We start from the raw sequence: 16675 nt of genomic DNA on the forward strand, positions 1-16675 counted from the left end.
ACAAGGCATTTTTAAAGGAGCATTTAACCAGGGTCAAGGCAAGAGCAAAGCCAAATTAGTTTTGTTCCAATTGCATAGATCAGTTTTGAAGCATATTTTTATTCTGTAAAATGTGTTCAAAAATTATCAAAAACATTTCTCACTATTGAAGCCTTATTCTGAAGTTTCCTGGAAAGAGTATCCTGGAATGTGAGATCATTTCTTCATTTCTCCCATGGGACAGACACACGCACACATGCACATAGAAATAATCGTAAAAAAATATGTGATGTGTATCTTCCGTGGAAACAAACACGCTGCTCTTGGTGTGTACTTTCATGTGTGCACGTAAAGGAAATTGACCTCGGTAAACAAGGCTGTGTTCACAACAAAAAAGTAGAGAGGGCTTGGGAGGGCTTCTTCTCCTGAGTGGTGGCTAGGAGATGCAGCCCCTGCACATAGAATGTCCACGCTGGTTACACATGAATGTCTTTCACTGCATTTCTGCCTTTCCTTGCATTTCTGCCTTTCCCTGCAGCGAAACTCCTGGCGTACGCCAGAGAGCCAACTTGTTGCATCCGTGTCAGGCGAGCCCAGATGCGGTCACCGTGCCACCCAGGTGCCCCAGTGACCGGGGGCTGTGGGGCGGCTGCTGACTGCCCGTGTATTTGTTTTGTTACATCAGCAAGAGTGGACTGCCACGCTCTCAGGCTTTCCGCGGGCTGGTTTTTTGCTGTGCCTTCAATCCTCTCCCTCCTCCTCCCCCAGCTCCGAGCTCTCCGCCCGCAGAGCGCCCCTCCTCCTGGGCTGCCTCCCCTCCCTCTCCCCTCCTCTCGCACAGTCAGAGGCTTGAAAACTTGTTAAAAGCTCTCCCAGTGTTCCAAGTTAGAAAAAACTTTTACGAGGTATCAGCACTTTTCTTTCATTAGTGGGGAAGGAAGGATGAAAAATACAAAACAGCAGTAGACTTTTAAAGTTTAAATAGACAGGTCTGAGTGCCTGAACGTGCTCTTCCATTTTAGTTTAACCCTCCAAAGAAGTGCTCTGATCCATTTTCACTGCTGATCAGCAAGGGTAAGTTGAAAGTTTTCCTCTTTCACTTTTTCATCATTTTTTGAATCCTTTTTTTTTCTCTGAAAATACTTATTTTCTTTTTTCTTCCTTTTTTCCCCTGCACCCTAAAAATTCTGTGTTATTGCGTTGAGGGTTGAACTTGTTTAAAAACACACATCTCTAAACAGCGTAGATTCCCTTTAAGCGCTCAGTTCCAGCTTGGAGGAATGCTTTGCTTTCTTTTGCCACATTTCTATACATTTCTAGAAGTGCTACACTTTTGCAACTTGTAACCTTGTTCGGCCGAAGGAGGAACTGCGGCGAAGTTGTGAGCGCCGGGCTGCGGAGATTTGTTGCTGCCGCAAGCGATCTCTCCCCTCCACCGCCTCTCGGTCTATCTCAGCTCTTTTAAAGAAAAAGCCGAGGTGTGCTTCACTCTTCTCTGCTGTAACGAAATTGCATCAGAAGTTAGCAACAGGGAGACTTTGCCTTGGATGCGTCCCATTCCTTCCCCACACGTTTTGCTTTCATATGGAAATCCTGATTGATGCCTGATAGTTTGAGCAGAGCAAGCTCCTTAATTAGATGCCTTGTTAAATGCTGCAGCTACTGAAGTGGTGACTTTCACGTGGTCTCCCTGATAAGTTTTTTTCCCCTTTTCTTTTAAAATAGATGTGATAAAATCCAGACACGGGTTATGGATTTTTAACCTGGTTTGTATATAGTTACTCTGTTTTAGCAACCTCAGTGAGGGATTTTAGAGAAGGAATGTGGGATATCATGATATGCCTTACCACGTTGGCAATGTCTGTGAAAGTCTTGGGTAGATATAAATGAAAGTTGTCTAGGAAGGACTGTACATAATCCACATATGACACATTCCCTGTATAATACCTCAAAGACTTAATTGTTAAAATGCAGATGAAAAAATACTTGAGCAGCATCTCTTGGAGAACTCAAAACCTTTTCATGTTGCAAGACTTGGAGTGATTCCTCATAGCTGTTGTTGCCTGCTGCTCACCAGTAGTTAAAAAGCAGCACGAGGAAGGAGAAATAAGAGCCTTCAGCTGAAAGACAGACGAAGCAGAGAGTCTATCTTATCGAGTAACACACGAGCAAGGATACTGTGTGCTTATATGTGTCCTCATATTTTGCCTTGAGATAACCAGCAAGCCTCATGGAGCAGCATATTTCCTCTAAGGATTTCATTTTTTTACACGATTCTTATGACGAAGACCCTGGTAATGAGCACAAAAATGGGATATGGACACCTTTTGCCTGACGTCCGTCCCAGTGTGTGTGCGCGCGCGTGTGTGTGCGCATAGGGAGCGAGTTAGAGGACTTGCGTGAAGCTTTCATCCTGCCATTTTTAACATCTGGACAGCACACCACACGGCAGAATTTAAGCCTCTAGTCTTTGGGATGTTTACTGAAGTGTTTCCTTCAGAAACTTCAAAGTCAAACACTGGCACTGACACACGGTACCTAACAAGCACTCGAATGGCAGAAAGGCAAGGGGCAGGCTGGGATCAGGAGAGGGAAGACAGGGATGGACACAAGGGATTTGATTTGCAACATCAAGCTAAATGCTTATACACACAGGAGCACAGACAGATTTAACACTCTAAAGTTATCTCAGCTCTCATATTATGCAAGCCCAAGAGATTAATTTTCTTTGTCTCTGCAAGGAACCAGGGCCAAGGATTCTTGTGGGTATGAGGAAGGTTAGAGGACATTGAGCAATGCATCTGTTTCATTAGATACATTGCTCTCTTTCCCCCCAGTCTCTGGTATCTCCTTCCCATGTTACTCACTGAATTTGCCTCCTGTAGAGGCACCTGGACTGTTGTTTGTGCCATTTATGTACTTAGAGCCAGATTTCAAGATTCTCAAGGAGGAGCATCAGAGAGCCTGAGGTCCCCTCAGGGAATTCAGCGTTCCTTCCCTTAATTCCAAAGTGAGTCAGGAGAGGGATGAATCTGAGCATTAACACAGAGGATAGACCTGACTTGTACAACTAGGGAATGTCTAAGAATGTGCTTACAGTTGCCTTTGCAAATATGCTTTATTAAATTACGTGTGGAGGGTGCAAGATGGGAAAGGCAGAGGCTCTGAGGTAGATCTGGTAGCGACTGACCACTAGCAGTGCTGGCAGACAAAGGAAAAATCACAGTTGTGACACTTTAAATTCTAGTTACTGCAACCATTTTGTGTGTAACCTTTGTCCTGTGGATGAAATGAACTGAAGCTCATCTGCAGACCTATATATGAACTACACCTTCCCAAGGGAATGTCTGCAAGGCATTTGCTTATTTTTATAAGCTTTTGGAAAGCTAGCCTTCCATGTTCCAGCAGGTCCAAACCCAATGAGTTGTATATTCTTTCTCTGCAATTCATGTTACTTTTGGGAAACACTCAAGCTGATTTATATTTGGGGTCCAGAGCCTTCTTTTTTGTTGTCTAGGTGTGTGTGAGCACAAATACAAAGATAGAAAAAGTTGGAAATACAAAGCTTTGGCCTGTTTCCCAATTACTTCAGCTGCACAATCCCATTTTAGAACCCACTCTAACTCTTGCTGCTCTTCCATCCACTGGCTTGTGACCTTCTAACACTATAGTCAGACCTAGGACATTACCACAGCACAGAGTTTGCATTATTCTCCTTGGAAAATATGAACCAGATGACATGATGAATGCCGTCCATAAAAAACAGTTCTAGAATTTCTTAATTGTGGCTTACAAATCAAATGTCTTATATATGTGGTCATCCTAAACCCGTGCAGATGAATGCTGTCAGATCTCCTGCTGCTCTATGGATTTTTTTCCCTGCCTTTACCCACACACAGTAGGACCTGGAAGAAATCCATCTTTTAAAGACTGGTGGATTTTAATACTAGGCCAGCATTAGTCTGCCTCAGAGAAGGTTATGATCCTGTAAAGTATTAATCAGTAGGAACTCATGAAATGCACGTACTCATCATAAGCCATATCCTTAAACTTCTGAAGTAATGAGTTTGTATGAATTGAATAGGCCAGCCTGTGTCATTCAGTGGACTCCTTTAAGTTATTTGGAAGTGTTAAAACAAGCTAAAGTCCAGAAAGCTAAAGAGCTATTTTTAAAGGTTGTCTGCCAACTATTTCAAGCTAATTACAAAGCTAGAATACTTAAGTACCTGTTTGATACAAACCCTCTTTTTATACCTGGTAAACAGATTTGTAATCGGTTAATAAAACTGGTCTTTCAGTGCCCTGAAAGTAAACAAGTTAGATCCGATGAATGAATTTTCTCTACAACAAAGCAAAGTACTGTGTTTCATAAAGCAATGGAATCCACTTAAGAAAAGGAATAATATATTTGTGCCACCACAAGGTTATCTGATTAACAGTACAATGTTTTGAATTGATGTGGGTTTTTTTATCACTGGCAAAGGCTAGCATGTAACTGATCTCTTTTTTTAAAAAGTTGCTTTTCAGAACTATGTATGAGTAATTCAAGCATGGAATGTTTCCTCCTGGAGTTTATATTGCCAGCGGACACAAATGAAACTTAGCAATTTTACATGCTGAAGCAAATTAAAAAATAGGGAGTAAATTCTCCAAATACTGCAGGTGTGGGATTAAGTAGGTCAAAACTGAAGTAAATCATATTGCATTAATGAACCAGAGAGGAGTGTAATTAGAAAACCAACAACACATAACTGCCTAGAAATAACATATCCTCTGTTTTCTTAATCAGGCTTTCAATCTGAAATAACATTTAGACAGTAAAAAAAGTACATGGAGTCTGAGGAAAGTCTGTTAACTCAATAGTTTCTAGTCGCTGGAAACCTGACTAATTAAATCAAGAAGCTGTTCCTTCAAAAACCTCCTTCTGTCCCCTTGCACTAGGACATGGAGCTTGCCTTTAAAACAAACTGCACGTGTTGTATAGTTACAGGCTGTTCTCTATTTTAACAATCCCTGCCTGAGGAGGAACCTGGTCCCATTTCATTCCAGACTTTCCAGGGACCTCCACACTTCTCTGCCTGACTCCTTCTCTGCCGCTCCAGCCCAAAAAGACAAACTCACTTTTTCTGGGAAGGATGAAAGCTGAGGATGGCTGAGGGGATGTGTCAGAGACAAACATGCTGTGTTTGCTCCTCCTGGCAGAGGCTCCCAGTTTTAAAAGTTTGAAGCAGGCCTGATCCTTTGATGGGGCTTCATTCATGAGAAGAGCTAATTACATGAGGAAGGGTCAACAGGCTGCAGTGGCTGAACTTCTGAGCCAGCTGTTAAGGCAGATGGAGGAAATGGCCCTGGGGTATTTTTCAGGGGTTCAAAGATAATTGGCATCTCAGAGCTATCAGAACGAGTACTTTAAACACTGTCTCCCATTACTTTCTCAGACTCAGTGGCAGGAACGGTGTGTTTTTATTTGGCATCTATTGTTATGTTTGAGTTTGCCAGATTTATACTCTTGTGTTCCCAGTGACTCACCGCTTCTTGAAAGCAAGTCTCCTTGGTGCTAAAATTTCCCATTTTATGAATTATCCAAAAAGCGCGTATTCTATAAATGACCTCCACTAGGGAATATAGCCATGATGCAGTGGGGAGGAAATCATTTGGACATTATCAAAACTGTTAATACCAGGAAGGGATTACTCAGCATCCATGGAACAAATATCCATGCCCAGCAGCATTCACATTAAAAGGGAAACTTCATGATTATTTTTCCTTTTAAGTTCCTGATTTCATATGATTTCATGCTTTTTCATGTCGGGCAAGTTAAAATATAAGTTTTAATAAGATTGCCATTCTCCAGTTGATAAAAATCTATAGTGAAATTTGTTTTTCTTAGGAATCTAAAGCATCAAGCAAACGATTTCATTTCTTTTATGTCACCCTGTGTGTTTCCACATATCCTGAGAAGCTGCCTGTGTCCCAGAAACGAGCACTTTAAAACTCAAGTCAGGAAAGACATTTTAAACTTGTAGTGTTCAACACTTGGAATGTAAATTACAGCCAGGAGTCGCCTTACAAACAGAGTATATTTACCTTTTTTTTCCTGCTAAATCTTTTCCTTTCAAAACAAAGAAGGAATTTAAATACAAAAAGATGCAAATACAAACCTGAAACTCCAATGAATTAAGCAAATCACAGATAAACAGGAAACCAGTTCCTCCAATATAGTAACATGATCTTAGCTGTGTTTCATGTATTTACAATTTTTTGTTCCTTCATAAAATTATAGGTAAATAATGCTTTCTTTGATCTTTGTGATGAAAATACTAATGTATAAGCTTAATTTAGACAGCAAATGCTTTTTCTGAAGTTTAGTAGAGTTTTTACTTGGCATCATTAGGAACTATACCCTTAAATATACTACATGCTATGAAGTTACAGGCAGAAGCTCAGTTTAATATTTCTGTGTAGGAAAAACAACATGTATTTTGTAAAGGTAGAATTTTAGGGATATGACCTCAGTTGGATGGGGTAATATTAACCTAATATTAACCTAAGGTAGCCTATTGTATTTAGGTTATACCGTGGTTTGCCTTTTTAGTATCTGAAAGAGTGAACATAAAAATTACATTGAATGATCAATCCTCACTGAAACCGAGAAATCTTTCATGTATTCCTAGCATATTTAGGCAGTGCTACTACTTATTCCACACCCTGCTTCAGCTGTGTGTCACATCTGTTTTTCACCTGAGGCAGGTGTAGGTCATTGAACTGAGGCTGCCATCAAGGAAGTTGAGACAACCACAGTGATCACTGAGGGTTATCAGGGGCCTTCCTGAAAACTGGAGTGAAATTAGAATTAGGAACTTTTTCGATTGGGCTCTGAGACATTATATGTTATTTTCTCTTTTCAGTTTCCTTGACTTCCCACTTCACCTGCAGACTTACTAAAACTCCAGTTTCTCTTCAGGTTGTGTAAAATACATTAATTACAACAAAGCTGATGCCACTGCTCTATTAGTATTGATCAGTGATTTAGTGTGTCAAAGGTATTAAAGCTCTCTGACTTAATCCTTGCTATTTTTTTTTCCTTTCTGTCCTTGTTTAGCCAGCATCCTGTGAAGATGGGTGATTGGAGTGCCTTGGGAAAACTTCTTGACAAAGTTCAAGCCTATTCTACTGCAGGTGGGAAAGTATGGCTGTCTGTCCTCTTCATTTTCCGAATCTTGCTATTGGGAACAGCAGTTGAATCTGCTTGGGGAGATGAACAGTCTGCATTCCGGTGTAACACTCAACAGCCTGGTTGCGAGAACGTCTGCTATGACAAGTCCTTTCCCATCTCCCATGTACGCTTTTGGGTTCTGCAGATCATATTTGTGTCTGTACCTACCCTTTTGTACCTGGCACATGTGTTCTACGTAATGAGGAAAGAAGAGAAGCTGAACAAAAGAGAAGAAGAGCTAAAAGTAGTGGCAAATGATGGTGTGAATGTGGATATGCATCTCAAGCAAATAGAAATTAAAAAATTCAAGTATGGGATCGAAGAGCATGGCAAAGTGAAGATGCGTGGGGGACTGCTCCGTACTTATATCATCAGCATCCTGTTTAAGTCTGTCTTCGAGGTGGCTTTCTTGCTGATACAGTGGTACATTTATGGGTTTAGCCTGAATGCCATCTACACTTGTGAGCGAGACCCATGCCCACACAGAGTGGACTGTTTCCTCTCCCGTCCAACTGAGAAAACCATCTTCATCCTCTTCATGCTGGTGGTGTCCTTGGTGTCTCTCGCCTTGAATATCATTGAGCTTTTTTATGTGTTCTTCAAGGGTGTCAAGGATCGTGTGAAAGGGAAAACCGACCCCTACTCCCACAGCGGTGCCATGAGCCCTTCCAAAGACTGTGGCTCCCCCAAATATGCTTATTACAATGGCTGCTCGTCACCGACCGCCCCCTTGTCTCCCATGTCTCCTCCAGGGTACAAGCTTGTTACTGGAGACAGGAACAACTCCTCCTGTCGTAACTACAATAAACAAGCCAGCGAGCAAAATTGGGCCAACTACAGCGCGGAGCAGAACAGAATGGGGCAGGCTGGCAGCACCATCTCCAACTCGCACGCCCAGCCCTTCGACTTCTCTGATGAGCACCAGAACACGAAAAAACTGGCGTCAGGACATGAGCTGCAGCCCCTCACCATTGTGGACCAGAGGCCTCCTAGCAGAGCCAGCAGCCGAGCCAGCAGCAGGCCTCGACCTGACGACCTCGAGATCTAAGCTTCTTGATGCAGTACTTACTCAACTACGAAACGACGTGCATTGGAAGATGCCGTCAGTGCTGATCTTGTTCCAGTGGAGGTGGTACTTAACAGTCTCAAGCAGGAGATTTTAACAATCATAAAAGAAAAAAAAAAAGCAAAACAAACAAGCAAACAAACTTTTAAAATACTTGCTGGTTCTTTGGGGGGTGTGGGGTTGGTGTGGGGTGGTACAGTACACATTGATATTTAATGTAGCTGGTTTAAAGAATTTAAATACTAAAAAAAAAAAAAAAAGGAAAAAAGATAGGTAGTACTAAGGTAAAGGGCTGTTTTTCTAGAAAGGCTGTAAATATCTGAGTGTATGTGTATGTGTGTACTATCATGTTTGTTTCTAAAGATTCTTCCATAATACTAAAACCCAATAATAACTGAACTCACATTTGTCAGGGTGAAGTGCTACCTGAAGATGAAAACATTTTTCCTATTCAACATGCAAAAAAGTCCAGGATTGCCTCTGATCATTTCCCTGTCAAGAACATTCCATTCTTAGAAAGGGCACTTTGAAGGTAAACTTTCCTACATGGTCCCCTGGGTTGTTGGAAGGCTCCTGTGAGGACAATTTACAGTCTTGGAGTCGTTCAATTCAAATTTCAGGCATGGCCCACCAAGAGATACTTTGGTCACCTACTCTTCCAGCCCTTCATGCAGGTGTATTTTGTGATGTGCGTAAATGGGATGGCTCCACACATGTGGAACCAGCAACGACACAGTCTTGCCCACAGCAATACTTGTGTCCTGCTACTTATGTAGAGTCTCTTTAGTATTACATGAAACAGAGTTTGCTGCCACTTGCAGATTTAAGCATCAAGACAAGCAAGCAACTGCCTTTAGTGAATTTTATCACACCTTTATGTGTACTAAGGGTGTAGGTATGTGTGTGGATGTGGAGGTAAAAGTATACACAAAACACCCTCAGAAGCATAGGCTGAGAAATAAACGCACACAGGTTACTTGCAGTTGACACTTTCTCATGGATGTTGTGAAGATCTGGGCCACTATGGTGTTTACATTCTCTGGTTCCTTCAATGTAAGTGAAGCACATGTTGTTATATTTTTTTAATTCTATAAAATATTTTCCATGTATCCTAAATGGATGCTCTTTTAAGAATAAAAAAAAAAATCTAAAGGGCCTAATCCTGGATGTCGTGCTCTGGAAAATCTCTTTCAAGTTGTTGAGAGTTTTGCCTCAACAAATCTGCAGGATCAAGCCCAAGATGTAGCGAACCATGTTCTTGCTGGCATGAATGATTTTCTTTTGTAGAAGTTAGGGGTGGAAAAGACCCATTAGGTCATCTAGCCAATCTCCCTGATAGGTAATAATGATGCTTGAATGATAGAAGATGTAGTACTGTAAGCAAGCTTTAGTCTTTGATGAGAGAAACTTAGAAGAAGTGCTTTGTGCTGGATTAATAATAAAATATGCCTAAATGGCTTTTGCAGTAACTGGTATTTTTCTTGTTCTAAATATTCATATTTACTGAACTGCAATGTCCACTGAGTTTGACAGTTAGGTCTTTCTAGAGGGCTCTAGCAACTTTAGTGTTTACAGTTAGATTATGTTTGAAACGCAAGTGAAGTTGAAAGGATTTTTAAAGAGTACAATTCTAGCTAATTTATTTGAAATATATGCTAAAGAAATCTACCAGTTTCTTCAAATGCATAGCCTCTTAGCTGAACACAGATTGACCAAGGAAATACAAAACTTGGTTTCATTTTGCAGCAACACAGATAAATTGTTTCATTTAATACATTATATTAATTTGTTTGACATTCCATGTTAAACTACTGTTGTCTTCAACTTCATTGCATGTACGCAACCATAGTTTGTCAGATCATGTTGTCTGGAGAACATTAGTCAATAAAATTTTAATTTAGTATAAATACATTTTCTAATTGTCTTTTACTGTTTCATATGTCCATAGATATCTTTAGTTTCAGTCTGATAATCTAAACTCATTCCTCCTGTGTTCATTTTCCCCCAGTCATTCTGCATTTCAGAAGCTTCCTTTATTTAATCCATCTGGGTTTGCTTTGAACTGAAATTCCACAGGACCATGTTCAGACACCCTCACAACAACTGGAAAAACAAGCATTGTCTCTGCCACTCCTGAAACAAAGTTATGTTCAGCATGAACAAATATTGCTAGGAGTCTCAGAAAATGTATATTTATTTGCAAACTATTATAAAAATGACAGTCCTTAAAGATTGTCACATAGTTTCTCAAGCAATTTTTTATATGGCTTAGATGTAACATTATGAAATCATTGCATCCAGTTTACATGTCCTCAGATTGCTCAAGTGACAGTCAGTTTCAATTTCTGAAATTAAAACTTCATTTTTTCAAGCTCATTAGGAGAAAGGTACTGATTTTGATAAGGCTAGGATTTTGCACATTGCTTCTCCCTCTTCACCCTTTATGTCCCCATTACTGATAAAGTCATACAGTGCTTGGCTTTTCAGGATTGGTCTCTAGATGTAAGGTGGTTCAACTCTTTCTTTTATTTGAAAAATGAAAATATAATGTTCATGTGATTATCATAGAAGGTTTTACTTTCAAATTTACTTGTTATTTTAAGTCCAAATTCCTTCCCTTATTAGTAAAGATGGGTAAAAAAGCAAGGCAGTGGTAGTGGATTTATAGCTCTGAGAGATACTACAAAAGTACCAGCACAAGGAATGACTCCTTGAAGTTTTCCTTAAATAATAACAATGAGTCATATTTAAGCTGACATGTCCTAGTTCATCTGCACAAATGGAAGGGCATTCCAAGCATTTTGTAAGGATCATGCCCTTGGAAAGGTGGACACCGAAGCATTCAGAGAAGGGCTCCCCCTGAGATAAAATGTAGTGTCTCCTAGACAGGCTGAATGTCAGGTATGTCCCATGGGGCATCTTGGACAACTGAAATAATTTAGTGCTTCAGTACCAAGGCTCTCTGAGTGATTTTTTTTTTTTTTGGTGTAATGCATGTGTGTGCACATGTAGGGTAAAGACATCCCAGAGGCTATTTTTCCCACCTGGATTTATTTCTGTGGACGGCATTTATTATACACTTCAAAGTCATCATAATTTTGTATGCCATTCATCTAGTTCTTTAGGTTCTTTCTCCCAGTGCATCCCTGCAGCAGCATTTGCTTTGTCTACAGATGACACAAAATAAGCTGTGATACAATGCTAGCACACACTTCTCAGCCTTTGTAGAAAGATATGTTAGATATTGATTTCAAACTGGAAAAGATGCAAAAATACAATCTGAAGGTAATTAAAAACATAAAACCCAATTTCACATCCTGTTAATTATTTTAAAATTGTGTTTATGTTTTGTGTAGCAGTATTTTGCAAAAAAGGCAAATCATAGGGCTTCCACCCTATCCCAACAAATTGAAATGCTTTTAAAGAGTAAAGTTAGAAGGAAAAGTTACAGACAGCCTAAAATCTATATGCATATCATGTAATTTCAAGACTTTTTAAATACTGTGAGCACACACTGAAGGTTATTTCCTAATTTAGAAATTCTATTTCCATAATTAAAGTGGAAACTACAGTAAAAGTTTGAGAACAGGAACAAATTATGTGATCGTACCTTCCTCATCCACTGAAATCCATCATTTTTAAGGAATGCACTTGTGTCACTTGTCCAGAACCACATCTCCCACATCTGTCTGCAGCACTCCTACACTGACTCAGCTGTGCACTGCCACAATGCTGCCTTTCCCTCAGACTTTCTCTACAGCTTGTTATTGATTAAAACAGAGGGAAAAAAATAGCAATGTAAGGAGTAGAGTTTTTCAAGTCAGATGTAGGAGTTCTGAAGTTACCTTGACTGGTTAATCCAGAGTTCTGAGTATGTCAGATCAAAAGCTCCTCCAGTTTTGGTCATGTCTGTTTCTATTCTGCTGAGACAGAATACTACTTTTAATCCTTCTTGTAATTCCTCCATCATTACCGCTGCTCCCTTTTCAAGAATTTAAACAAAGTAGGACAGAAAATAGGATTTATCTTCCTCTTGTAGAATTTTTCCTTTCTATTTACTCCTAGTCCAAACCTAGCAGGACTGAGCATTCTACTGAGCTTGACATACATTTTTTTAAATGTGCTGTACTATCCAAATAGTCAGATTTACCATAATCTCCTTGAAGATGTCTTGACTTCTCATGCTGCTCATGAGAAGTCATGTTTCTCCAGCCATTTGCATTAGATGTGCCAAAGAGCTCAGATGACACAGGTGGAGTGGATGGCTCTTAGAGGATTTCTCTGGCAAAAATCCAGAGATTATGATACAGAGCTACTCCTCACATGACTTTTATTTCTACTGTCAACATAGACAATAAGGTCAGAAACATAAGGTCATGTCTGAGAAACCACTACCTAGATGTATTCTCTGCCTCAGTTACATGAAACTATTTGAGTGTCCTCCATTTTATTTTAACTTATTCTAACATAATTGGTCCAGAAACATGGGCCTGCAAAATCAGCTCTGCAAAGACGATGACTGCCTTTCCCTGGCTTAAATCATGTGCTTTTGACTGTGCCCAAGGATATTCACACCCAGACTCTGACAGTACTGGAAAAGTGTGTCAGATGTAAATTACATGATGCTAGCACATCACTAGATTGAAACAGGAAGAGCTTATTTGTTCCTGTTCCTATTTAAAAGGTATTTTGATAGACACAAAGGAAAAAAAAATACTTACCTTAAATACTTCCTAACCTGGAGCACTACCAAAGACCCTATGAAGCAATACAGATGATGTGGATGTAAACATGTTGAGCATTATCAATGGATACCATGAATACAAGCATTTAAAATAGATCCAGCTGGTCAGTAATGTGGTAAAACCAGCCTCCTCTAAAATGGCTGCCCTCACTCTTTCTGTCTGGTAGCCAAAATGCTGCATCCAGCTTCCCAGCTTTCTGGCATTCACAATGCAAAAGCACCTTGGACAAAGGCAGACATATTTTAACACGGATTTTTTTGCCTTAACTCCTTGAAAGTGCTGGAGAAGCTGAGTGCTGGAGGCAGAGAATCTGGGACAGCCTGTACTGGGTTAGTGATACACTGTCAGGGGAGGCAGTCACTGGTGAGAAGTAATGGCTTTTTGGGGATTGTGGCCTCTCCCATCACTTAAAAAGGTCTCTCCTGCTGCGTTGAGGAAATTTGCGCAACAAAATGAGACATGTGAGCTGAGACCAGTATAAAAGGGAAAATGTTCAGACATTTAAATTGCTCCTCAAAACAAGCCTAGACCACAGTGACATGCTTCCCATTAGAACTGACAGAAAATGCTCACATGAGTTCCAGGATTTCAGTCATTTAAATCAATGCTAAAATTCTTTTCAACATCAAACATAAACAGATTGGACCAAGAAAGAGATATAATGACATTTAATTTTCATTTATATATCTGCAGGGGGAAAGCTGATGGGTATAAGCTATGAAATCTTGGATGTGACTACTTTAATATGTGTAATCATATTATTTCCTCACACTATTTTTTTACTCTAACTTGGTCTAGAGGCAAATTTATGAAAAGTAGTCTAAAGGTTTGCATTTTTTTACAAAGAGACATGAATTCTGTTAATGTAATGAAATACATTTACATGATGTCCATGTCAAATTTTTGCAGGTTTACATAAGGGAATGTGGGGTAACATATAACATGCATCTAACTCTTCTGGACTAGGCAGCTGGGGAGTGAAATCTTTGTCTCTCCTCATCCTTGTTAGAAAGTTATTAATATCCCAAGCAACTTAGCAGTTTCTCTGGGACCTTAGCTTGGGTAGGAGTGTTTTCATCCTTCTCCCCCTCCTTTCTCCATCCATAGTGTAAATTCCATACTGGAAAGCAGAAGCAGCCCCAAATACATATATAAATGCAATCACAGTTGATATCAAAACATTGCAATCAGGGAATAGGTAGAAGTTCTTTTTTGCATGTCTGCAACTAACTCAATAGGAGAGCAGCATGGGAAATAGTTCAAGGCATTAGAAAATCCTCTGGATACTTTGCCATCTGAAAACCACTGGTCCTTGCTGAAACAGGCCTTTTCAGTCTCAGCTTCTGCTGAGTCACGGAGTTTGTTGCCTTTGAAGGCTGAAGTACCTTGGCTCAAAATTGAAGTTGCTCTGGAAAAATTCAGACCTTCCCTAATGACCATATTTGCATGCTATTCTCGGTAGTATTTACATATAATAGGACACTCTCCACAGGAAGGCTTCTTCAAAACACAGTCTCTGCTTACACTTTGAATTTCCCTATTCAAAGGGGAATATTCAAAATTATCTATGCATCACTACTTCAAAGTGTTTCGCTGGGAGTACTCTGCCATATATTTGGGAGACTCATCATAGTTGTTTCGAAGCTGAATATATAGCCAACTGTAAGATTGCCACCTGGGTTTTGTGTGTGGAGGCAAAGAAGTATTACTCAGACAAGAATCCTACCTGGCCTGACCTAGCATACTTCAGTTGAGGACAAGGAGTTTCTGTTGAGTGATGTGAGGTGAAAACCCTTCTCTGAGCTTCACTTAGTTCTTTCTTTTATTCAAGTCCCTGTAGGGTTTGTTTTTGGAGCACACAGAGGATGCAACCGTGAGTCCATGAGCCTGTGTAACTTGCTGAGGCCTCGGATAATCTCTGATGAATTTCTTCTGGTTCTATTTTGGTTATTCCAGCTCTGTGGACTTTAAATGGACTGTAGTGCTCAATCCCTCAATGCTAGGGTAATTGGTGATGGTAAAGGGTTTGTGAGTGGAGAAAGTGGGTCTGGATTGTTTCCCATAGGATTTCCTATAGAATCAAGGCAAGCTGGTCAACCATCCTTCCTTGTCCTGAAAAGTCAAGCTGCAAAGGTGTGAAAGGATTCCTGCATTCTGACAGAGGCTTCAACTGTGTGCTGTACTATCCTCTTAATCTCTGTCGTCTTCTTCACTCCTCCCATGCAGCCGTCTTCTCCCACCATCCGCTTCTTTTCTGCATCACTTATGCCACAGGTATTTAGTGTTTTGTACTAAAAAAGCTTTCCACGTGATTATTTTTTTTCCTTGTGTCATGTGCTGGGGACCACTCAAATACCGTAGAAGAACCTGCTCCATTAAATATCTATTAATTAACTAGCTGTTGTATCTCCTATTTCATTTATTTAGAATGAAGGCTAGCTACTACAAGTTTTGCCTGACAGCTTAGGAAGTAATTTTGTATCTGAGCTCATAGGAGCCCACATTTGCTTCAATCACTTTCTTTTTCATACTATTTTACAATTAAGGAAGATAGCAGAGGAACTCAGAATTCTAGTTATCTACCTTAACCAGGTGCAGTGAAAGTGTCAGGACATGGAGGTTGTCCAAATCTTCCTCCCACTTTAGTCCTAAAGGGACTCAAACCTAGGCTCCCACTAATGGTTAAGTATGCTATATAAACAATAATAATAATCATACCTGGAGTTGCACTGATACAGTGCCTTTCATCTTCAAAGCACTTTGAGAACCCTGTGTAATTAGCTTGCTATGGAGTCATCACAGACAACACTGCATGAACCCCAGTGCTACCCACTCTGAGAGTCAAAGAGCGAATCTGAACAGTCACAGAGACCATACATAACCTCCATACCACTACTAAAAGAAATTAAAAATGCTGAACAAGTATATTTTAACACTTCACACAGGAGGAGGACCCACAACCAGCAGGAAGCCAGTCTCCCTATGATAAGGAAACAGGAATGTTTTCTTTGCTGGTAATCTACTACTTCAGATCTCTAAACACATTCTAAACACATTTTACCTTGAACTGTGTCTCAGTCAAGCTGGCAGAAGATCACAGGTAGATTATCTCATTTCATGGAATCTTCATTTTCATATATATATTCATATATTCAACTAGAATATATCAATTTTTTAATTTAAAAAGTTTTGATTTGATTAATCCAGAAGGGATGCAGACACAATAAATATAACATTAAATAGATTTTTACAAAGTTCAATGAGACTGCACAATTTATCTAGCATTTGCCATTGGTAATTGAAAAATATAATTTTAATATCATAGTATTTTTTCAAGTATTTCCAGTAAGATTACAACAGGTCCTTGTCAATGTCCAGGGGTTTGCTCTTTAAATCAACTTGGCATTTTCTGGAGATTATCATCCCAACATAAATTTGTAAACAGCCTTTTCAAAACTACACCTTTAAGAAAAGAGAAGGAAAAAAAAAGCAGTAAGAGTCCATTCAAACTGGTGAGAAAAAGAATACAGAGGACCAGAGCATTTTTGTATTTATTTGCCCTTTCCAAATAAATTTTTCTTATGGAAGATTTCATAGGACGAAAGGACACAATTTTACATCATAGTATATATTAATGGTCAAATGAAGAATAATCTTGAGACTAGTTTT

General features: G+C 39.7%; 1 protein-coding gene across 2 annotated transcripts; it reads left to right on the plus strand.

Annotated features, from left to right (window-relative positions):
- Positions 1 to 779: 779 nt before the first annotated feature.
- Positions 780 to 10170, plus strand: GJA1 (gap junction protein alpha 1). 2 transcript variants are annotated; one of them, XM_005418452.2, is made up of 2 exons: positions 780 to 1053; positions 7082 to 10170. In XM_005418452.2, the coding sequence occupies exon 2, from the start codon at positions 7098 to 7100 to the stop codon at positions 8241 to 8243; it is 1146 nt and encodes a 381-aa protein (XP_005418509.1). In that variant the 5' UTR covers positions 780 to 1053; positions 7082 to 7097; the 3' UTR covers positions 8244 to 10170. The 2 variants fall into 2 exon arrangements, with proteins under 2 accessions (XP_005418509.1, XP_005418511.1); XM_005418454.2 differs by having other exon boundaries at positions 7086 to 10170.
- Positions 10171 to 16675: the final 6505 nt, after the last annotated feature.

The sequence above is a fragment of the Geospiza fortis genome, unplaced genomic scaffold, assembly GCF_000277835.1.
Source record: "Geospiza fortis unplaced genomic scaffold, GeoFor_1.0 scaffold98, whole genome shotgun sequence".
NCBI classification, from domain to species: domain Eukaryota; kingdom Metazoa; phylum Chordata; class Aves; order Passeriformes; family Thraupidae; genus Geospiza; species Geospiza fortis.